This window comes from Anabrus simplex, chromosome 1, assembly GCF_040414725.1.
Source record: "Anabrus simplex isolate iqAnaSimp1 chromosome 1, ASM4041472v1, whole genome shotgun sequence".
In the NCBI taxonomy this organism is placed as follows: Eukaryota; Metazoa; Arthropoda; class Insecta; order Orthoptera; family Tettigoniidae; genus Anabrus; species Anabrus simplex.
Window position 1 is genome coordinate 697009389 of NC_090265.1, and position 26069 is coordinate 697035457.

The 26069-nt window shown below is 38.5% G+C and overlaps 1 protein-coding gene across 1 annotated transcript in view; it reads right to left on the minus strand.

The window, feature by feature from the left end:
• The window catches only part of fab1 (fab1 kinase), a 296509-nt gene continuing 270440 nt past the window's right edge, over window positions 1–26069 (minus strand). Inside the window, exons 30-31 of the mRNA XM_067159454.2 lie at window positions 16319–16642; window positions 1–10440 (exon numbers count right to left, since the gene is read on the minus strand). Of these exons, the coding sequence (XP_067015555.2) occupies window positions 10079–10440; window positions 16319–16642 (686 nt within the window). The 3' untranslated portion in view covers window positions 1–10078. The remainder of the gene's footprint in view (window positions 10441–16318; window positions 16643–26069) is intronic.

Sequence of the window (26069 nt, forward strand, 5' to 3'; positions counted from 1 at the left end):
CATTCTTCAAATTGGAAGAAAACGTTGAGAACTTACACTAGAAGAAATGTGATCGTGATGATTATTTATTATTCAACTCTTTATTTGTCTTGCACCGAATGACAACAACAAAGTCTTAATTCGTAAATTTTATCTATTATAATTCATGACTTGCCTTAACTTTGATTTTGACTGATGATGTATACTGAATTCAGGAAGATTCTTCAAGTGTTTTAAGTGTGGGAGGTGCATTCTTCAGATTGGAAGAAAACGTTGAGAACTTACACTAGAAGAAGTGTGATCGTGGTCATTATTAATTATTCAACTCTTTATTTGTCTTGCACCGACTGTCAACAATAAACTCTTATTTCATAAATTGTATCTATTATAATTCATGCCCTTCCTTAACTTTATGATTTTGACTGATGATGGTCTCTAATAAGACTAAAACTAGTTTCAGATATATGTAACTTTTTTTTAGGTTACTATAAATAAATATTGAATAGGTGGAAACCTTTTAGCTCTGGTTTTTACATTAAGTTTCTTTACGTTACACAGACACTGAAAGATCTTAAGGCGAGGATGGGATAGGAAAGGCCAAGGAGTGGAAAGGAAGCATTCATGGCCTTAATTAAGTCACAGCCCCAACATTTGCCTGGTGTAAAAAATGGGAAACCACAGAAAACCATCTTCGGGGCTGCCGGCAGTTGGGTTCAATAAACCCACTATCTCTAAATGTAAGCTCAAGCTGTGCACCCCTATCCATACAGACAACTCACTCAGTGTGATGATCAATAAATCATAGAACGTTTGTCGTTACCATTAACGGGTAAGGTAGGCATACAGAGTAATGCCCTCTCTCTGGCAGGGGATGTTGGCAGGCTGAAAGAGATGTTAAGAAAAGAGGAGTTGGGTAAAAAGAAGTGAGAAGTTTTGGGGGGAGAGAGATTGATTTCAGTCTCTTGGCTGTAACGGAGAGTGAAGTTATGATTTGATGGCTAATTGAGTGATTTTTATTATGCGGCATAGAGTGATGTGTGATCGATAGAGTGTGAGGTTTGGTCAATGAATGATTTGCTGGGATAAATGACTAGAAGTGTGAAAATCGTTGTTATAAGACCTATCGGTGCCGGTGGGATGTAAAGCATCTTGCAAAGAAAGACGGATGGGTGGATGAACATGAATGTTTTTAGTTTTTTCTTCCCACCCCCAACCCATAAACCCATGGGGAGGGGGCATCTTGGGTTTTTAAATGATGTAGGTGGGATAGGAGATGGGGAAATATGGGGGATTTAAACTAAAGTTTCAAGCAGTGTGAAATGGAAATGAGTGTTTAATCTGAAATGTGATGTTTGGAAGTGAAGATTTCATATCTGATTAGAAGCTGCTTGTTACTGGGCAAGAGCAAGTGTGCAATGGAATAGGTGAACAGTATAGTTGATGGAGTGGAATATCAGACGGAGAACAAGTTGCTTTCGCATGTAGGATAGTGTACATAAGAATATGCATGGATGACAACTTTTTTATGTAATGTATGATCATAAAATTAGTCCTAGATTGTTAACATCGTCATTGTAAGAGAAACTTTATTGCTGGGGATGAATTGAGATTCAAAGTTTTCAGGCATTTTGTGTAACCTATGTAAATAAGCACGGTCTTAGCCACATTTAATTAGAGCTGATTTAGGATGTACGCTCTATTTCATCCAATGTAAAACAAAAGCAGCACATGCTTGCTTCATAAATTTTATCCATAATTCATGTTTTGCCTTAACTTGTATTGATTTTGACTGATGATGGTCTCTAGTAAGACCGAAACTAATTTCAACAGATAGTATTAAATAGGTGGAAACCTTTAGCTTTACATTATATTGCTCTTCAATACAGATTAATATGAAATTTATTACCTATTTCATCCATCTTGAGATGTATTGATTAAAGTGCTTTATAGAAGAAGGTATGCATTATTGGGACTAAAGTGGAACTAAGCTTGTTAGTCGTCAGCATACATGTGAAAGCCACTGCTTTCAAAGACTTTAGAGATATCATAAAAATGAATAGAAAAGTCTAATGGACCAATGGCTGATTCTTGTGGTATGCCACAGTTTACCGATTCCCAGTGTCCGGCTCCATGGCTAAATGGTTAGCGTGCCGGCCTTTGGTCACGGGTTCTGGATTTGATGCTCAGCAGGGTCAGGAATTTTAACCATCATTGGTTAATTTCGCAGGTGTATGTGTCATCTTCATCATAATTTCATCCTCATCACGACGCACAGGTCACCTACGGGTGTCAAGTCAAAAGATCTGCACCTGGCGAGCTGAACTTGTCCTCGGACACTCCCGGCACTAAAAGCCATACGCCATTTCATTTTTTTCACCGATTCTCAGCTAGAGGATTGATAAAGAAAAGTGACTCTTTATGATCTATGTTACAAATATGATCAAACCACAACAGAGCACTTGGCAAGAAACCAGTTGACTTCAGCGTAGCAACAAACAACATGTGGTTAACAGAGTCAAATGCCTTAGAGAAATCAAAGGTAGAAATCGTGGATATTGAAATGTTATCTAGACCTTCAGCTTAAATTGAGAAAAGAGAGTTGAATTTCAGGACCTACATTAGTAGGCTTTTTTTGTTTTCATGCATTCCATCACCTCTTTAAATATTGAACCTTTTTGCAGAATACCTTGTATAACTAGATGTGATTATTTACTGTTAAGGTAATTCCTGTTGTATCCTGCTTTTCACTTTATGCGAGGGTGTTGACCAGTGGGTTTCTAGCCGAGTCTGATTTTTTATTTTGCTTTCAGTAACTTGTGCTAGGCTCCTCACTTTCATCTTTCCTATCTTGACCTCCTTAGGTCGATAGTGTTTTCTTCAGACCCTGATGGTAGTAAGATTTCTGTGCCCTAATGATTTTTTTCATTTTCACTTTTTTTTTGTTCTTCATACGGTCAAAAGAGAACAAAGTTGCTTAAGGAAGATGTGATAGCAAAGAGGAAGCGAGGAGCCTTACACAGGTAAATGGATGCCTTGACAGAGTCATTAGCTTCGGGTCATGTGATCGACACTCCATACTCTCCAGCTGAGATCACTTACAGCAGGTTATGAAATTTGAAGTCTGAAAGCACTAGCCACTTTAAATACTTTCGCCACAACTTAAATTTATTCCTCACAAATAAAATCGAAGTTATCAAATATTTATTCCCCCTTCTAATTTTAGTTTTTTTCCATACAGGAAAAATTATTAAAACTGGGTGGCATCTGTTTACAATATTTGTATGCTGTGAGACTAATCGCATCATATTGTAACAACCACTCAAAATGACTAGGAACCAATCTTGGCTGAATTTCCTTTTAACAGGAAAAGGTGTTTCGATGTTTTCTTTCTACAGAACAGGAAGGCAAACTCTTACACTTTTACAGGCTGCTTTACTCTCAGCTTATTTCAGAGACATTTGGGTTTGCACCAGGAGCACATTCATTACTAACTTCTTCATTGTTAGTGTTAGACCTTTTATGACTTTTGTTTTTTTGTCATTGGCAAATAACATGAACTGCTTAACAGCAGTGAAAAGTATCACTAATAAAAGATTAAAGTATTAAAAATATTTGAAACTGAAACAAGATTTCTAATATAAAATGGTATAAGAAACCACTGTTGTCTTTTGTGAAGAGCCAATTTTAAAGCCTGGTCACATGTTTCAAATTCTTGGTTGCCAATGGAGACCTGGCAACCAGAAATTTTGTGTCATTCCATAAGGGTTATAGGTAGAGTTATTTGTTACCGATATCTTCTAAAAGAAAGAAAAAATACACAAGGAATTCAGTTCAGACGTTGAAAGGTAAATATGAAAAAAAAAAAGTTAACAGAATATTCGCTTTATTAATATAGACTTGTATTTATTTTCTATATATACAGAAAGAAATGCACAATGATCCTTGTTTGGAAAGTTACAAATTTCTTATAATTATTTTTACAATGAGCTTCTCACAACTTCACCTGAGTACACATTAATACTGCAATTCATACAAAAGAGTAGATCTTAATTTACATCACAGATGAACAAGCTCCTCGAAGGACAACCCAGGAAGAGCAACACAACAAAAATCACCTATATTTACATGTGTAAACAGTGACTTGCCTAAATAAAATTGCCAACATCACTCAGAATACGCAGACATAGCAAGGCTTTGACATGTCTTCTTTTCATTTTAAAGAAAATACTTATATTGGGTAAACTGTAAACAAGATTCCTCAAATACTGAACTGCTCTCCTAGGAACACAATCCCACATGTAGCCAACTGTGCTACTTCCTGAAGAAAATAAATAAGGAAGAATCTTTCCTGCAGGAAGTGACATTTTTAGATTAACTGATGAAACACTACACACTGACAATCAGATATCCAGTGGGGCAGAAAAATATGATGTGGAAAAGTCTTTTATTACATCCTATGGTCTAGGCTTGCCTCTGACTGAATTACATTTCTCAGGAGATAGTTTAGTAGTGAAGGACACAACTGAAAGTACAGTGAAAAATCACAGATTTGTGTCACTTTCATTGAAGTTTGCATAGTACCTCATTGGACAACATATTTTGCATAGTGTTAAGGATAACATGATCGAACACCTCCAACATTGTGTAAGTGAATTTGACTTCCAGCTTATTAGGTCGAGTCGAGTACATATAGTTAGGGATGGTGATTTTTTTGCACCAGCGATAGACAATATGGTTATAAAGGCATGTACCTCTGTATTTTCATAACCTGTAAATCACTTTTTAATGCATTTTGAAAAAAGAAAAAATGTAAATGTATGCAATGATTTTTTCAAATAAAACTTTATTCATGTTTTTTTTTAAATTTTTATTCTGGAAATCTAGGAGTTTGGGCTCCCTGCAAAAGCTCCTGGTTGTTAATCTCAAATACCCAGAGTTTGCTTTAGCAGCTGTGCAGAAAAAATTGCAATAAATACAATTTAATTGCAAGTGAAATGAGAACGCAAATGACAGAAGAAAATGTTCAGGTAGGTTCTATGGTTTTCTTCAACGCTGTCTCTGATTAATGAATATGACTTGAGTTAATTTTGAATAATTTTTTTTTCATCATTCTGATTTTGCATTGGTATAAATTTGTTCTCTTTTGTTGTAAGTTATGCTTCAGCATATATCAATTTAAAATAAATGTACAATTTTATTATACTGTATATGAAGCATTTTTATTTATTTCTCTATGAAAATGCAATTTTAGTTTCACATTATATCACTAGACATTATCTATTTATCCATTTTAACTCAAATACTATGTTTCTCTATAAAATTAAATTAAACATGTATAAATATTACAAAATCTAAAACTTCTGGTTTGAAAACCCTAAGTTGGTTTTGCTGGTGAGAACCAGGTGTCTTCTGGTATGAGGTGGAACAAAATACATTCCTTGTACTGTCTCAGTCTTATCCTTGGCTTTGTCGATATGAAAGTAACTAAAGTATGAGCAATGCTAGTAATGCCATTGCTTATGCAGCCAATCCCTGTTATGAATGGTGTGACAATTCTGCTCATAGGGCTGATATGTAATAGCAACATCTGGCTTGGTGAAGAAAACAATGGAAAACTACCTCACTCTTCATTTCCCCAGAAAACCTCTTCATCGATGTATAAGCCATTTGTGACAGCCGATGGAGCTGTTGAAGCTCCAACCAGTTCAACATACAGAATCACCATCCCTACATGCTGAAGAGATGTTAGGTACAGAAAAAAAAGGCCAGCCAGACATTGGTGGGAATTGAATTCTCAACCTCTGGATTTCACATCTGATACTCTCCTGATTAAGCCATGGCGGTCTTGGTCATTCTGATCATGTTGCGGCCTGGGGTCATTCAAATTGAACATTCAGTTCTGAATGCTGTGATGACAACTCAAAGTTACCTGCTACGAATATACTGTGTAATGTGCAAGGCTGAGTAAAATAAATCTAAATATTGTTTATAACAATAGGGTTCAGAACAGTTTTCATCAGTCTGCACCACCACATTCAAATGTAAATACGCCTCCGACGTACTAACGTTTGAATTTGCTGAGAAATAATTTTCCATTATCATGTAAAGACCATCTTTTTTTAAAAAAAATCTTCTTTCCACGTGGTACCAGGGCAAGGAAATACTTCCACAACATAATATGCATTCCCATCTGATGGACGAATCATCATCAACAGTCATTTGCCCTCGCTCACCTGATTTCTTAACGAGCATGGTCACCAGGCAGGTTGAATACTGTGGAGAGGTTTGGAAGTGAATCCAGGCTTTTGGTATGCAATCTACAGATTAGAAACTGAACAATCAATCAATCAATCAATCGATCGATCGATCACTACTGATCTGCATTTAGGGCAGTCACCCAGATGGCAGATTCCCTATCTGTTGTTTTTCTAGCCTTTTCTTAAATGATTGCAAAGACATTGGAAATTTATTGAACACCTCCCTTGGTATATTATTCCAATCCCTAACTTCCTTTCCTATAAACAAATATTTGCCCCAATTTGTCCTCTTGAATTCTAACTTTATCTTCATACTGTGATCTTTTCTACTTTTAAAGACACTACTCAAACTTATTCGTCTACTAATGTCATTCCACACCATCTCTCCACTGACAGCTGGAAGCATACCACTTAGTCGAGCAGCTCGTCTCCTTTCTCCCAAGTCTTCCCAACCCAATCTTTGCAACATTTTTGTATTATCTAGGATAAAATTCTAAAAGAATGTAATTGTATAAAGTCCACCTGTTCAATACACGTTTGCCATTTGATAAATGGTCTGTTTAAAAAGCTACACAGGACATGTTTGGACCTAGCCTAGATGTCATCATTGGCTAAAATAACATAAAGATAAAAGACTTGAGATAAAATACAAACAAATGCAACAACAATCTATATTTAAAATGTACGTAGCTTCAATCTTGAACGAATTTAGCTGTAACAGGTGTGAGTCCAATCGTATTTAATACAACTATTGGTTAGCTGGAGGAAATACTTGAAATTGTGAAGACTTAAATGTTCTATTTGTCATGCTTCTGGAAATGGAGTGAAGTTTTAAAAATCTATTACATTTCTTCATAGAGAATCCAAGTATAGCCAGGATTTCCTCTTTCCTCCAGCCCTGTACTTGTATAGATCAAGTTGGGTCGGTGTTGACCTCCACTGACTGGCGAATTTCATTGCATTTGTTGATTGTATTTCATGCATCACTGTTTTTGTATATGTCTTTTGTCTTTATGTGATTTTAGCTGATGACTTCTAGGCTAGGTCGAAAACATGTCCTATGTAGCTTTTTAGACAGACCATTTATCAAATTGCAAACTGTATTGAACAGGTGGACTTTATACAATTAAATTCTTTTAGAATTTTATCTTAGATATTTAAAGTCAATACAGAACTGAAATGAAGTTCAATACTGTTAACATTTTTTTTAACACTACTCTTTTGTCAGAAATCACCCAGAACAAATCGAGCTGCTTTTCTTTGGATTTTTTCCAGTTCCTGAATCAATTAATCCTGGTGAGGGTCCCATACACTGGAATCATAATCTAGTTGGGGTCTTACCAGAGACTTACATGCCTTCTCTTTTACATTCTCACTACAACCCCTAAATACCCTCATAACCATGTGCAGAGATCTGTACCCTTTATTTACAGTCCCATTTATGTGATTATTCCATGAAGATCTTTCCTTATATTAACACCTAGGAACTTACAATGATACCCAAAAGAAACTTTCACCCCATCAATGGAGTAATTAAAACTAAGAGGACTTTTCCTATTATTTTTGTGAAACTCACAACCTGACTTTTAACCTCGTTTATTATCATACCATTGCCTACTTTCCATCTCACAATATTATCGAGGTCATTTTACAGTTGCTCACAATCTTGAAACTTCCCACCAATTCTTCTACCCAGCTGGCCAACATTCTGATGGTGAAATTTTTGCCACCAACAGGACTCAAACCAACCAAACTTAGAGATTCTAAAGTATGTTGTTAACGTTAGTTTTCAAATCCTTTCGGCAGAAGAATCAATGAATTGTGGTGTTTGCAGTACACACCCCATTTAGCTGCACAGATTAATGTGCAAGTTTAAAAAATGACAGGCTTTCTATAAATCTGAACACTACCATATGTAATCAATGATAATTAGGGATGGTGTTTTTTTACAGTAGCAATACTACGCCAAATGCTTACAAAGGCTTGTACTTTTCTTTTTTAATGATTTGTAAACTACTTTCTAATGCATGTTAAGCCCTTCTGTACAGCACAGCATAATTAAAATAACATATCTTACCATGTGGCATGTTTTCACTTGTTGTTTCGTAGCCACATCTTCAGACAAGGAATGATGACCGATTGATGCTAGTTCCTTGACTCCTCCTTGATGTCATAAGATCAGAGCTGCCTGCTGCTTGTTGTTGGTTCCTTTGGATATTACTAGACGGTATTGGAATTGTCTTATGCCTTGAGTGGTTCTGTTCCGCAGGTGTTAGAATGAGATGTCAGATGATACTCATTATTTCTTTTCATGCTGAATGGATTGCAGTAAAAAAGGTCCAGTCTCCACCACTGAACAAGTTTATAGTCGGTAAAACCAGCAGACCCATAGAAACTAGGCTTACAGAACATGTAGGATACATGTGAGACGAGAAACCTCTGACGGTATTAGCAGAGCACACCATCTCCACAGGACAAAAAAAAATCAACTCTGATAGTGCCAAGGTTGTTTGTTATCACCGGAAACAACTATTGATCAAGACTCGTGATGGGAGCAACAGTATTTCACTGCAATCTGTTCAACATGAAAAGAGTTGATGGGTATCAATTGAGTAACATCTGGCATCCCATTCTAACACCTGAGGAATGGAATCACTCACGACAGAGGACAATTCCAATACCATTTTGCAATATCCCAAGAAACCAAAAAACAAACATGTCAGCACTTGCTGATGTTAGGAGACCAAGGAAAAGTCAATTACTATAACAATCTGTCATTATTCCTTGTCTGAAGACGCAGCTACAAAGCCATGAAACTAGTCGCAAGCCAAAACTTCCCACAAAGGTAAGATTTTTGTGTTATTTTCATTATGCTGTGGTGCACCCAAAGGTTTAGTACAGATGAACTCTACTGCCACAAAAGTATTTGTAATACCTTTTAATGAGTTTCAAAAAAAATAAAATGTAAAATTTATGCTAAAATGTGATATAGATGTGAAATTGACCATTTTCTGAAATAAAACTTAATTAATGTTTTTATTCCTCTTCTGAAAACTGAAACTGAGCCAATGTATTTGGGACCCCACCTAGATTGTAAATGTTGAAAGATATTTCAGTAAATAGAATTCAATTGTAAGTGATAGAACTCAAATGACAAAACATAGAGTTCAGATATATTCTATGCTTTGCTTCAACAGTGTCAGTGATTCATGAATTTTGTATATTTCCTTTTTATAATTCTGATTTTGCATCAGTACAATTTTTTTTTTTGTTTTCTTATGTTATATTCAGTCTGTATTAAAAATAAATGCAGAATCAGTCTCCTTGCACTTCTATGACTGCATAGAATCACTTTAGTCAGTCCATTATCCAAGTCAGGCACAATTTTATTATACCTAACGCAATTTTAGTTTCACATTAATTAATATTACCAAAACAAATTTATTTAGTAGAGTTAACCCAAATTCTAAGTTTTCCTTCAAAATTCAATAAAACACTAAATCACAAATGTCTAAACATTACAAAATACTAAATATACAAATCAAAATGTTAAAAATCACCACCCCTAATGAGAATTCAACATTTTGTTTAAGTAGTATTTGTAGTTGCTGAAGTGTAACAATTTGATTTTACAAAATTTCAGCTAGTGAAGGTGTACCTCCCACCTTTGACAATCCTGAGTTCCTAATATGTGTTACAATCATTTCATAATCTTAGTTAAAAGATGATAATACATCTTTTCTTTTCTGTCACTTATAATATGAAATTTTAATTCATATTTAAAATATAAATGTAATGCATCTTCCTACTTAAATATAACCAGTTCTAGTGACAAAGCTTTGCTAACATTCCAAACCTTTACCGAGACCAGCCCAACGGTCCGGCACGGGCAGGAAGTAGCGATGCATGGCCGCTATGAAACGTGCACGGTACAGTTCCGGCGAGACCACAGTAGGTAGCTTGCCCTGTCCACCACCCAGGTTGCCGTAATACTTCACCATAGCCTCCAACTTCTTGTCCCAGGTGTAAGTACGAATGTAATCTATAATCCCAACAACCAGTTCCTTCCTCTCCTGGTCGAGACCCACGAGCAGGGAATAGTCCATGACAGACTGGGATGCAAGGAACTTCGTGTCACTGTTGATGGCTTGCATAAGAACAGTCTTGGAGTGAGGATAGATGTAGAGTGGAGAGTCGCAAGTCACTGGAAACAAATAACAGGATATGAAATATAAAAATGAACATAAGATCTTCATTGTTCTGACAGCAGTCACCAACTCAGATTGGCAATCTATTGTATCATGCTGCCTTCTTTTTTGTGTGTGTTTTTTCTTTTTTTTCCCCCACACTGACCTATCTCTATGTTTATCCTATTGTGTATTCTCAACAATGTTCCCATTCTTCCTTATATGGCTTTATCTAAGATAAGATTTGTATGAAACAAACAGAGGAAAAGAAACCATCTTCAGTTCTCAACTTCGAAACTGAACCACAGTTGGCAATTTTTATTAAACCGACCTCTGTTTCTTACAAGCATATTCCTCACAAAATCAATAAGCAGCCATAAAAGTAACAGTAATATTTCTTGAACATTCAAAACCATTTAGACTCCAAAACTGAGAATTTTTTCTCAAAAACACATCTGCCAGAATGAGGCAACCATGCTACACCAACTAACATCATTTATGGTGTCAGGGACCTTGGTTGCACCAAACTCTGCAAATGCATAATTTAAAGAGAAAATGTGAAATTGTGCCTTGAGCTTTGACAATTTTTCACAGCAACTCCTGAATCACTTTGTAAAACCTTGAATGGTACTATTTAATGCCATAATAGAGAGAGGAAGAGGGGGAGCAAAGATGAACAGTATATAAGTCACCATCGTTGGTGACCAAGCTCAGATATCCAGCGCATGAAAGCTAAGACTTCCTCGACCCCATAGTGCCACTCTGAAGAATAAGACAACCTTCAGGAGTACTGACATTGATCCAAGTACTTGATATATCATTATAGAAGACCGCACTCGCTGGCATAGAACATAGATAGGAAGTAGAAAAATGTCAGAGGCGTAAATGATGCCAGGCTCAACCTCCACCCTCCATAAGGTGCTACAAATGCAGTTGTATGTTTCATACCAGGATTGGTCTCCTTAGCCATCAAGGGCATCTGCATCCCTGTATTAAAATACTGGAAGAATCACAGGAGAGATATGAATACAAGTATCAGCCGACGATGATGAACACACGTAGAAATTTTGTGATGCTTGTGAGAGGACAGACTAGGACTGAAAAGCTATTCAAAGTTACAACTCTGCCACATACCTCTAGTGAAAGTAGGAAATCATGGGAAATCATAGTAAGGACTGATGATGGTGGGGCTTGAAACCACCATTTCCTGAATCCAAAATAACCATTATGGACCTGTCACCAACTGTTTAAAATTCTAATCTACTGAATTTACCTCCATTTCCTCATTAGGCAAATCAATTTTCCTCCTGATTTTATCTTTCCCCACCTTGTTTACACTTAATCCTGTACTGACTAAAGGAAGAATTAACCCTTAGAACGCCAAACAATCCTTGTGCACAATGTATTAGCAACGATGTATTGTTTTTAGAATCATGGAAGTTATGAAGGGAGTTCAATATATAATGCAGCACATTTTTTTTTTCTAAAAGCAAGTTGGTTTTATTGAGGATTCAAATATACCATGTTATTCCCCAATCCTTTTGCTGCAATACCCTATTTTTCTACATAATTTCCAATCAACGCTATGGCCTTACACCACCATAATGTAAGGGCCTGTATACCTGCATGGTACTACTCGACTGATCGATGTCTGAGCCAATGTCGTGCTGCATCGATAACTTCTCCATCATCCATGCAGTGCTTCCCGCGGAGTGCATCCTTCATTGGGCCAAACAGATGGAAGTCAGAAGGCGTGAGATCCGGGCGGACATCCAACACAGTACCAGAAGACCGTAGCCATGATTTTACCAGCTGAGGGTACGGTTTTGAACTTTTTCTTTGTGGGAGAGTTGGTGTGGCGCGACTCCATGGATTGCCGTTTTGTTTCTGGTTTGAAATGATGAATCCATGTTTCATCGCCTGTGACAATGTTTGACAAGAAATTGTCACCTTCAGCCTCATAACAAGCAAGCAATTCCACACAGATGTTTCTTCTTTGCTCTGTATGGTCTCCCGTTAGATGTTGAGGAACCCAGCGGGAATAAAGCTTTGAATACTCCAATTGGTGGATCAGTGTGTCAGCACTATACCAGCAGAGATGTCAAGTTCAGCAGCAAGGTGTTTGATTGTGATCCATCGATCAACCCTAATATGGGTACCCGCACGTTCCAACTTTGCAGATATCAGCTGTGTGCAACTGGCCGGCACATGGGAGATCAGATCGGTTTGCCTGACCTTGTGATGATGAAACATGCCTCCCCCAACGACTCATCATGCTTTTGTCCACTGCCAGGTCTCTGTAGACATTCTGCAAGCACGTATGATTATCCAAATATCTGCCAAAAGAAACTCAATAACTGCTCTCTGTTTGGCACGCACCTCTGTTACAGATGCCACTTTGAAGGCTAGTTATAGTACTGCCACCTATCGAAAATTAATGAAATTCTATGAAACAAAGCGGGAATATTCAAAAGATGTCCCGAACAAAATTCAAATTTTTTAACACCGCAATTGGCCGAGAAATAAAATGTGTGCAATATACAGTGGCGGTCAAAATAATAGAGCCACCTCTATTGACGAGATTAAGAACTAGGATATCTATTAGTTCGCAAAATCTCCACGAGTGCCGTGTTGTCAGTCCCTTTTAGACAATATCAGGGAAGACGTCGCTGCTGTCTGTAGTCGTGCGAAAGGAAGCGTTTGAGCTAGACGTTCGAAAAGAGGCATAAAGGTAAGAATCTTATGGGTCAAAATAATAGAGCCGTTTTACAGAAGTCCCGTTCAAATTGATTTTTTGCAGTTGTTTTGGGGGCTAGTGATATTATTTGTCAACAAACCTCCACTCAATATTATTTTGTATGTAAACTGACGTTTGGTTTTGTTTACATTCTTCTAGATGGGCAGAGCAGAGCATACAAGTGATGATGGTCGTATAGTAATGTTCCGGATGTTCAAAAGTGGGATATCCATGGATCAAAGAGCCAAAGATTTACACGTTTCGCGAAAACGAGTCCAGAACGCCATTAGACTGGCAAAACAAACAAAGCCGCAGGTGGGGAACAGGGGGCGACCTCGTGTAACTACTCCTCGCGTAGACAGACTCATCACTGGGGAAGTAAAGAAACCCATTTTTGTCACCACCACGACTGAAAGCCATTTTGTTTAGCGACAAAAATGATGTTCAACCATCAACTTCAACGATTCAAAGACGACTGAGATCCGCAAAATTGAATGGGCGCATTGCGAGACAGGATCCACATGTTTCAAAAGCTAATGTTCGGAAAAGGTTGGCCTTCGCCCGGAGAAATGAACACAAACCCAATATTTGATGGAGGAACATCCTTTGGTCCGATGAATCCAAGTATAATAGGTTTGCCTCAGACGGAAAAGTCTACGTGCGCGACCCACCAAACCAGGAATTTAATCCCAAGTACACTTTAAAAACTGTGAAGTACGGTGGCGGAAGTGTTACAGTATGGGGATGTTTTTCATGGTATGGCCTTGGTCCAATACACCGTATCAACGGCATAATGAACGCAGAAATGTACAACGACATCTTAGCAAATGTGATGCTGCCTTATGCTGAAGAGGAAATGCCGCTGAAATGGAAATTTCAGCACGATAACGATCCAAAGCATACTGCAAGGATCATAAGGCAGTTTTTTCAATATCACCATATCGAAGTATTAGAGTGGCCACCTCAATCCTCTGACGCATCATCCATCGAGAACTTATGGGAGATCGTAGACAAGAGAACTGACCGCTCAAAAGCTACGTCTTTAGATAAACTTTGGGAAGAAATCCAGAGAGCCTTGTATGCGATCAGCAGCGACGAATGCAGGCGTTTAGTCGACTCTATGGGTAAGAGGTGCAGGGAAATCCTCAAAAATAAGGGTTACACCACGAAGTACTAATGCACGCCTATGCAAAAACGACTGTTCCTGTAAATTTCATAAGACTTAGATCAAGTACAAAATATTTGTGTCAATTGGCTCTATTTTTTTGACCCTGTGGTCTGGTATTATTTTGAATATTATTGATTAGTTTCAGTTGTGTTATCTATATAACAGACTGTGGTACAATGTGACTCTGTTGTAATGGTTCCTGTACAACGTAAAATTTTGTTTCCATCATAGTACAAACATGTCTAGTAATAAATTTGCACTTTATTCTAAACCTTTGCCAGGTGGCTCTATTATTTTGACCACCACTGTATATTGAACGCCCCTCATACTATGGACTCGTAGTGTCATTACATTTGAGGGTATACTTAAATATCAGTGACGGCAGAAAATAAATTGCGAAGGTGAATGCATCCCTGAAGTCAAACAGAGGGTGGCACTTTTAAGGCATGCAATGATAAACTTGAGAAACATCTAGAAAAGCAGGGATATCAGTGAGAGAACCAAATGCAGACTGGTCAGTGCCACCATTTTCCCTATACCTAATTACGGTCATGAAATAGGGACTCAGAATCAAGCTGACAGGAGGAAGGATTAATGCAATTGAGCTCTGATGTTTGAAACATGTGATAAGAATAATGGGACAACCAGAATTAGTGACAAGAAAAATATTCAACCAGGTCAAGCTACAAATTCTTGAGGAAGGAAGTATAGTAAGACAAATACCATTTTACTTTGGCCATATAATGAGGAGTACCTCCCTGGAAAAGGATGTCATGGTCAAAATGGTGGGTAGCAAAAGAGGAATAAAGGAGAAGACCACATTGGTTAGAAGGCGTCCAAGGAGATATTGGCGTGAGGATCGCTGAACTAAAAGAAGCTACCTTGAACAGAACCGAATTGAGACTTGGTCCATAGGATGACAGAGCTGTACTTGACTGAATGGACGAGGAGAGAGGGAGATATCCAATGGATGGTAGTACTGTGTGCATCTTTTCCATAGAGGAGAGAATATAGTTCCTAATTATGTTACAAAGAAACATACATTCACTCATCATGTTTGTGCACAAATTTAAAACAAAAAACAAAACAAGTATGCAGATTTACATGACCTGGTATTGTTATTATAGCCATAGGTCCTCTAGTTTTACATGGAATCCCGATAAGAGTGACGTGACAATTTGTTTAAAAAGTTCCACTTGCATTGACCAAAACTTCGACATCATACACCTCAACGAATTTTTAAACTTCATGTTTACGTTCAATTTTTAAACAATTCAACATTTGTACATTATATTTTCTGTGCTTATACCCCTGAACACAATATGTATTGCAAGGAAGTTGGAATACTTCATATAAAAGTTGAATTTCTTATTTTTATTTTCATGTCAGCAAAGTGTATGAAAAATTTCAAAAACATTTAGGAGTGTGACAGTACATAAATCTATTTTATCTCACTTACTCCTCAGATAAGCCTGAAAAACTCATAAAACCTCGCTAAAAAAGATTCAACTCACTTCATACCCACCGACCCTGCAGAGAAACAGGGCAAGGGCTGGACATACAAACACAGTACATAAATCTATAACGGTAGTAAATCTTAATATTAATATTCTAGGCATATTATGAGGATCTAGGCTTGACTTCAAGAGAGTTCATGAACCATATTATCGCCAAAGAAAGGAGACCTTGTACTGTATGTAACAAAAACCTGACTTCATAGGGGAGTTAAGAAACTGTCCTATATAGTTGAAAATAGAAAGAGAATTGTGCCAATTACAAATTGTGGATTAAATTTAATAATTACACTGATAAGCACAAAAAAATGTTCTTATAAAATTTTGATTTTTCACTTATGAGTTATGTCGACTAAATAGCAAATTTAAGGTCCCCATTCTTTAAGCGTCAATACAGGTATGACGACGTTAAACCTAGCATTTTCACCAAGTGTCTAGTTAGTCGTGTTTAATAGGAAATGTGCAGTTATACTCACTTTTGAGCAGGTTCTCATCCAAGAGGACAATTTCTCCTTCCCTTTCAGTAGCAGGGTTGACTAACCGATTCCGGATTGATCCTTTCAGATCAAACTTGTGAGTCACCGTGCGAGAATAGAATAGGTTCTCCATGACAAGTAGATTAGAGGCCAGTGTGGTGTTAGCATTGCGGAACTTGATGCGGTAAACCCCGACAATTTTACCCAGGAGTGTCGGGTGACGGGATGAATGGCAATGCTGTATGTAACTGAAGTAGTGATGTGCGAAGTCCAGGAAGAGTTGCATTTCCAAACGAGACATCTCTTTCAAAACAAATCGATCATCTGGAAAACAAAACGTCATAATTTAAATTTACAAAGTACCACTATGAGATGAATGGATGTTCATGTCCTATTTATAGAGCAACAGAGACAAGGATAAACTGTAAGGTTTCTCACAATGCCATCATCTGACCACTGACCACTTCCAGTCATTCAACCCCATAAGTTGACATTTTAAAAAGAGGTTATTCCAAAATCTTTTAATTTTTTTATTGCTTAAATTTAATATCTATACATATAAATGTAAGTACACTGCCAGCCAAAAGTTTCCAGTCAAAACATATGTGCCTGCACAAATAAGTTTAATGATAAACTAAGTTTTGAAGGTTGGCGGAAGTGTAACATGTCTCGAAATAAGTTGGCACCGGCGATTGCGTGGGAGGTCAATCAAGGTCATACGTTTGGTACCTGACCCACCAGTCGCAGCTAGCTTGCTTGCTTGCTTGCTGTCTGTCATGTCATGTCAACATGTTATTGCTCAGTCGGTGCACTCTGTGTGGTTTAATCTAGTGCAACAGCTTGGTATTTTTTATTGGAAGGGGAGTTGGTTTAGTTCTGATCTTCAAAGAAACTAAGTATTATGTTATAATGTAATTATTATATTATTGCAATCAGAAGTCACATTAATACTGTACACTTTCGGTATTAAATATTGAGACAATATTAAATAGTGTGTGCCTCCCCTTATAACTTTTGGACTGGCCTTGCGCCCTAGAATATCTGTGTCAATTGACTGCTCGGCAATATGCCGTTTTAAGCTAATGTATCCAGCGCGCCATTCTCCTGGCTCCGTGTGGTTGCGCGTACTGCGCATGCCCCGGCCGACTGCCAAGAGACTTGCTTCTTCCTCGCGTCTGACGCGAGAGCCAGTTCGCTTGAGGCAGCCATGTCGAGCATGTGTGTACTTGTGCGCTGCGCCATGGAGAGGTGGATTACCAGAAAACCTCCTTAATTACTTCATTAACGGGGATTTTCCCCGGTTGAACCAGTTGGAGACCTCCTGCCATTTCCTCTGATCATATTTTTGGATCTATATTTCGTCTGGATACTCGCTAACAAGGTCTGATGGTGGTCGTGTGACTGCATTCTTCGTCAACAATGGCCAGGTTTGAAATTCTCACAATTTCTTCACCACCAAAGGTATGTGCCAGTGTTTGAAACATTTTAAGCGTCGCCCAGAAGAGGATTTTGATATTTTCGAAGATTTCAGGAAAAATAATAATAATAATAATAATAATAATAAAGATTTGGACTTCGTCGTTAAATTGGTACCTATTAGCGTGTGTGGTATTGAAAATCTGAAAAACAGTTTCGGCAACTAATCACAGTAATGTGGAAGGTTCACAGTGAACCGAATTGGGATTTTTAGTTCAAAATTTAAATGAGTTCTTTTGGCACTTTAAATTGTAACCTTCCTTGTGAACCAAGGTACAGTCTCCAAGGTACCGGGCTTTACTTTCTTCGGCTTTCTGTTTGCTTTCCTGTGTTTTGTTTTCCAATTCGTTTGGTATGTTTTCTTCTCCCCTCCCCCTTCTGGGGTTTTTGGTGAATTAATATTTTCTCTAGCCTGTTTTCCTCCTTGTTTTTTTGGAGGCGTTGCTTTTGTTTGGTGGTTACCTTGGCAACGGTGTGGTGTGGGGATTGTTGTCGGGTTTTAATGTTGTCTGGCGCATGGAGCCTGTGTGGATCTTGAATTATATATTTCTGAGTTGAGTGTATCGTTTTCTGTTTTAAATGTTAATTTATTAATTTTGACCACCCTTTAAGGTTGTGTTACCATTTTCTTGCCCCGGGTGGTGTGTATTTTTACGTAAAATTCTATATGCCTTGTAAACTGTCCTTGGTGGAAACTGAACGTTTTTAATTTTGGTAATTATGAGAAGCGGCCGCGTTGAAGATCCATTTTATTGAAAACTTGTTAACTGAGTATGTTTTTTTTAATTAATTAACTATCCGTGATCGATCACATTTTATTTTCAAGGTAGTATTTATGTAAGGAAGTCAATTGGTTTTCCGTTGTTTTCTGATCACATTTTATTAGGTACGGAGGTCATCCTTTTCTTTTCTTTGTTGTTTTCATAAAAATTTCACTTTATTATCTGTTAAAGAGTATTTATTTACCATTAATTGTTAATTAATAATGAATTAATTTTTCTTTTAAACCATACCTGGGTATATTCTGATTTATTTTATTTATTGTTAATTACTTTTCCACCTTTCAACTTTACGTTGAATTTATTTACATTTTGGCTTTACTTCTTAAAATAAACATAGGTTTTATCAACTTAATGATTTGGTTTGTTACCTACAATTTGCCCTTCAATTAAAATTCTTTAACTTCATTTGAGTGCTGGTTTTCATTCGCCACGTTCGGTGGAGCACTGTCACCGATTTTCTTGTGTATTTACTTCCACGGCCTTAAGTCGTCTTCCTCCGCTGCTCCCGGTAAGTGTGGTAACTTCATTCTTTGTTTTTTTTCTATGGTTCCTTGTTTTTTTATTGTGCTTGAACCTTTGTTGTCGTCCTTCTTGTGCTCATCATTCTCCCTCGTGTTCGCTATAACTCCCATTTTGGGGCAGACACGCTAGCAACCTTCTCACCAGGGTCTCTATCTATCTATCTCTCTCTCTCTCTCTCTCTCTCTCTCTTCCTCTCTCTCTCTGTCCTTTTTTTCCTCTCTCTTCTACTCTCACCCTGGTGGGTAAGGTTATTCACCTCATCATCCCTAGGTCGTACCGGGGACCTAGAGGGTGGTGAACGGTGAGAATATAACAAGATTTTTTTTTTGGTAGATGAAGGCACTCAGCATAGAATTACGCTCAGCAATTAATACTCTTTGAGGAGAAAAGTATATGATATGGGAAATTGCTAAAAAGCTTAAAATCCCCCGTTCAACAGTTAACTATACCATTTCACATATGGATAAAACTGGGTCTAACAAAGACAGACAGCGATGTGGAAGACCCCCAGTGACTTCAAAAGCTGATGACAGGTATATTGTAGTCAGCAAACAAAATAGGAGAATGACATTGCCTAAAAATACAAAGGCAATTAAACATGCAGCTTGGGAGTCAAGTATTGGTGACCACAGTTAAGCATTACCTCAGAGCTGCTAATCTTTGCGGGTGAATTGCAACTAAAAAGCCACTTCTACAACGTGGGAAGTGGAAGTGGGCTAAAGTCCACAAAAATTGGAAAAGGATGCTGGGGACAGATGAGTCCAAGTTCAAAGTTTTTGGGCAACGGTGACAAGTTTATGGTCGATGTTCAGAATTGGAAAAAAATGCATCCTAACTGCATAACACCTATAGTGAAACATCAAGGGGGCTCTGTGATGGTTTGGAGTTGTTTCACATTCAGCGGAGTTGGTACACAGCACCGCATTCATGGAACACTGGACAGAAAACAGCTACCATTGCATCCTATCTTGTTATGCTCTTCCATCTGGACAGCAACTTATTGGACGTAGGTTTGTCCTCCAACAACACAATGACCAGAAACACATGACTCACTATTGCATGAATTATCTGCAAAGCAAACAAAACTCTAGGGAATTGTCTTTAATGGAATGACCCCCAACAATCCCCAGACTTAAATCCAATTGAGCTGCTGTGGGAGGAGTTGGATCGGCAAGTCCGAAAAGAATGTCCTTTCTCATCGGAAAAGCTGTGGGACATCCTGCAGAATGCCTGGCAAAGTATACCTGCGTCAGTGTTAGAAAAACTTGTTCCGAGAATGCTGAGAATAGTTGAAAGTGTACTTGCAGCAAAGGGGGGGGGGTTCTTTGATGAGAAGAGAGTGATGTGTCATGGTGATCTATGGAAGTAAATGTGTATATATTGTCTATTTCTTGCTTAGACATATTGTAAAAATACAATTTTCTCATAAAATATTAGTTTAGAATATATATTTGTCAATTCCTTGCATAGGTATGTTGTTTTCTTTTAATCTCTGTCCATTCTTCAACAGTTCAATGCTTGTCCAGAAACTTTTGGCCGGCAGTGCACGTCCAACCCTTGTCCCGTTTCTCTCTGGGGTTGGCTATGAAGTGAGATGAATCTTCGGAAGCCCTTCCTGATGTCAACATCATCGGAGGAGTTAATGAATTGACATGTATGACATGATATATAATAGTGAGAGAGAAGAAGATGAAACCTGGTGCTGGCACATGGCCTACTCCTGTTGAAGTAGGGCTTTAATGTGTCCACCCAATGGATGAACCACCATCAACAGCGTTATATGCCCTAACTCCATATACCCCCTCTCCTACCCTGCTGGTCAACATTCTGATGGTGAAAATAACCACTGTGTCATGACCATGGAGACTTTGTGCCCTAATGACCATGGCAAAGGAATGAATGAATTAATTAATACAATATTTCATTATATCATTGTTGTCTGTGACAGACTCTGGAGATATGGTCCATTGAACACATCAACAAGGAAGTAATCTAGTGCAGCGGTTTACTGAGCCTATAAGTCTCTGTTGCATACCATCAGTTCCACTCTGTTGGCCATGTTCTACTTATAACTTGACATTGAATTTCTCTAGTAGCCATGTACTGGTACCCTCCAGAAGCCTGATAAACTACAGGTTGCTCCCAGAACACCTGGCAGCGAACATTCACCAATGACCTGAAGCTTGATGGACTGCCTTGGGACAAAGCTGAAACACTTGCCAAAGACAGAAAGCAGTGAGGAGATTTCATCACCGATCAGCTGCAGTTTTTGTGGACTTTACAGCAGCTTATGACACTGTGTGGAGGGATGGCTTGATGTTGAAGTTTACTGAAATCATCCCCTGTCAAAAGCTGGCGGTTCTGGTGAACAACATGCTCTCTGACAGACATTTTAAAGATGTTTCTGAATGGGCAATCTAGTAGATGGAGGACTCTAATGGCCTACCTCAGGGATCAGTTTTGGCCCCCATTCTGTTTAACTTGTATATCCATGATATGCCAGATACGGACTCATTGAAAATTCAATATGTAGACGACCTAGCGTTTAGTCTTCCAGAGTAAAGATCTTATGTACTGACAAGTCATCTGACAAAACTGAGTGACTACTACCATAAATAGAGACTTCAACCTCGCCCAAATAAAACTGAGGTTACTGCATTCCATCTAAATAATACAGCTCAAAGGAAGCTACAGTATGCGCCAAAATATACAGTACTGGAAATTATGTTAGTCTTATTGTCATTACCTTACTTATAATACCATTATAAATTGTCCGTTACTGGACATTACAAATTTTCCAGCTAACTCATTCCTGGTCGCCAGCATTTCGCCCCCGTGTGCTAGGCTAGGCTCAACAGTTGGAATCAACATCTATATCATATTACCTTACTTATCGAGACAATAGTGTAAATGTTCAAAATGTGCTCCATTGCGCTGTAGGCAGTGTTCATAACGATCACACAGATTTTCCAACATATTCTGGAACATAGGTTGCAGCAGAGTCCCAAAGAATGAGACGATCTTCTGACGTAATGCAGGCACAGTCTTGGGTGGATTTGGACAATTGAAAATTTGCTCCTTTAACATTCCCCACACGTAAGCATCAGGTGGTGTGAGATTGGGGGAATGTGATGGGTAGGGGAACTCAGCCCTGCGGGAAATTACTCGTCCTGGAAAGGTTTCTTGCAGCATAGTCATAGTCTGCATAGTCTGTCGAGCAGTGTGGCAGGTCGCCCCATCTTGTTGGAACCACTATCTATTCAGCTGCATGTTCCCGGCATGACAAAATCTTCTTAGATCCTGAATAAAAGGGCTGATCACCATGTTCTTATAGCGTTCCTGGTTAACAGTAAGAGGTGCACCATCATCATTCTCTATGAAATATGGACCTAACACACCGTTTCCTGACACTGCACACCAAATCGTCACATGCACACTATGTAGTGGTTTCTGGACTATAGTGTCTGGCCTCTCAAAACCAAGAAAACGAGTTGTTTGGCGATTGATAAAACCGTCCAAGTGAATGTGACTTTCGTTGGAGAACCACACGTTGAACAAGAAATATGGATCCTCGTACACCATGGCCAAAAATCGTGCGCAATATTCCACCCAGACAAGTCTATCGTGCTCTGTCAATCGTTGCCCAACCTGTATTCGGGACGGAAATCCACCTATCGTCAAAGTGACGTAGGGCTGATGTTTAATTTCAGGGCTGTTCGCCGAAGACTTCGCTTTGGAGACTGCAACACCTGACTGAGGACACGTCCACGATTTTCATTTGTGGACACAGTTACTGGCCTATCAGACCTTCCCTTGCGTTGACACAATACACTACCTGTACGACAAAATTTAAAAAAAATACATAGCATAACTGTGTTGCTAGGTGATGGCTTATTGAAGTGTTCACAATATTGTTCCGGTACTAACTTTAAACTCAGCCCACCTTGATAACCGTTTCCGTACGAGCGAAAATATACTCCACTATAAACACTTTTTCCTCCGTCGCGAGACCCATTGTCACTTCCAATCACAGAGCACAATGTTCTTTACACAACTTACAATTCATCATGGCGATGTAACAACACGCAGATACTCAGGCGTGCGCATGTGCACTGCGCAAAAACGAGTACTGTATATTTTGGTGCATACCGTACATGTGACTTTCGACAGAACTGAAGTACCGCACAACTACAATCCAAAATATCTAGGAATCGCTCTGGATCGATCCTTGATGTTCAAACGACAGTGCATCATGCTATCTAAGAAACTTGGCTTCAGAGTGAATCTACTCCACAAGATTGCCGGAAGTAGTTGGGGTGTGGATGCCAATACCCTACGCTCTGCTGTACTCACTCTTGTGTATTCTGCTGGTGAATACTCTGCTCCTGTATGGCAAAACAGCATTCCCACAACAAAGATTGCTGTACAGCTTAATGAAGCCATGAGAGTTATCACTGGTACTGTCATATCTACTCCTATTCAGTGGTTACCTGTCTTAGCTAACAATGCCCCACAGGATCTACGGAGGAAAGCAGCTAAGGTAAACTTGCTCAAGAAGAACTCTCCCTTGTACGATGTCCTACAAGACCCACCAGAAACTCATCTGAAATCACACAAACCACCCTGGACTGATTTTAAAAGTATCAGTTCTTTCGACATGACCTCTGAGTGGCGACAACGTTGGCATGAACATCCACCCAACAATGCTCACCTGGTTCAAGATCCAACAACGAAGGTTGAAGGATTCCAACTGCCATGTCAAACCTGGTCAAAGCTGAACCGAATTAGAATGGGTTAAGGGAGGTGTGACTGGGTGAGTTGGCCGTGCAGTTAGGGGCGCACGGCTGTGAGCTTACATCTGCGAGATAGTAGGTTCGAATCCCACTGTCGGCAGCCCTGAAGATGGTTTTCCATAGTTTCCCCATTTTCACACCAGGAAAATGCTGGGACTGTACCTTAATTAAGACCACGGCCGCTTCCTTCCAACTCCTAGGCCTTTGTCGCCATAAGACCTATCTGTGTCGGTGCGATGTAAAGCCACTAGCAAAGAAAAAAGGTGTGGTTATATGTTGGAGAAATAGGGCTTCCGTTCATCTGCTGACTGTGGAGCGGAGGAGCAGACAATGGAACACATAGTTAAGGAGTGCCCATTTCGAGCATTTAACGGTGATATGAGACTTCTACACCAAATTACTCCAAGTATTCTGGACTGGTTGTCAAATTTGTACATTTCCATTTGATATTAGATATTTTGTGTACTTGTAAAGCCATACAATATATACACAGTATATCACCCGGTGTCCTGAACAGCAGAGGAGGAGCTGAGCTTCAGACAAAGATAAATAATACATCAAATTTTTTGCCTCACAGTTGCTTTACTGGATCAGTGGTAGTGTCCAACTCATGATCCAAAGTGGGCAAGTTCGAAAGGAGACTATTTTTGAAGGACTGTGAAAAATCTTTGCATGGCTTGTCATTATTGTTAGCACATTTGAGATCTCTGAAGGTGCACTCTATGTCACCAGACAAAATTAAATTAACGATGTGTCATGTGTTGGCTATAGTACTTAATATCAAATCTGAGGAGTCTGCTTTCAAACTGAATGTGATTGTTGTATTATCGTATATTTTAAAGGTTAACTACCCTAAATGAGAGGTTCTTTTCAGGGCCACATACTACTTTCAGCTACTAAGGCAATCTTTTTAAAAAATCACTATTGTGACTCCTGTATACAGTTCCTTTCCGGCACGTCAGCACACCTTCTGCACCTTCCTTTACTGATATGTTAACATGTTTGGACCAGCCCCCTTATATTACATTGGGGCTGGATGCTGAAAGCTTGCTTCTTCTGCTACTGCACATGCATGCGACGTCAATATTCTCCCTTGCGCAAGTTGAAATACGTATTCAACTATCATGCCGTACAGACATAGAAAGCATTATGCTCCCATTTACAATTCACCAGGTGAGATTAAGAAATTCAAATGCAAATGGTGATGTCTATCATGCATATAGATTATAACAACCTACAGAATCCTGTTTATTGCTTGGCTGGAAAATAAATCTATTATAGTAATCTAAAAACAGATGATTGTATACAGTGCTAGTTAAAGATTTTCTCTAAAAATCATGATGAAATTAATGAGGTGATGGTCATTGTACAAGTTTTTGTACTGGATGTCCTTTTGTTTAACTTCCTCATTGTCCCTTGATGCAGTTCAAATATATCTGTACACTGTTGTCACTCAATTATGAGTTGCCAGTGAAGTTGAACCACCTGATTCATAATCTGTAATGTGGATAATGAAACTAAGTACAAGTACAAAAACTTGTATAATGACCATCACCTCATATTTTAATTTCAACATGATTTTTACAGAACAACTTTTTTAACAAGCACTGTACACAATCGTGTCTATTGTTTTTAGATTACTATAATGTATTTTACTGAGGATGACCCTATGTTGGGTTGAAACGTCTAGTTGAATACTCATCTTAACTAGATGTACTGTATACAGTAGGACTCTGTTTTAACGTGCCTGCTTTTATGGAAGTCCCCCTTTTAACGAAGATTTTCGTAAGGCCCAGCCAAATCACCATACAAACAAAAGATCATTAGTGATGTTGAAATGGATAGTCAATTGACGGGAGATACTTAAACAAAAAGCTTGAGAAGTCGCACTTAAGCTGGGTTTGGTCAATTTCCACGCTTCTAATGGCTGGTTTGATCATTTTGAAAAACGGCACAATCTTTCGTTCCAAAACGTGTGCAGCGAGAGTGCAGAAGTTAATGACAATACAGTTGTATAGTGGAAAAAAAATACTTTGCCTCGACTTCTTGAAGGATATGATGCTAAGGATATTTTTAACACCAATGACACTGGAGTGTTTTACAATTTGCTCCCATCCAAGATATAGGATGTTTGCAGGGAAAAATGCCACAGAAGCAAAAAAGTAAAGAAAGACTGAC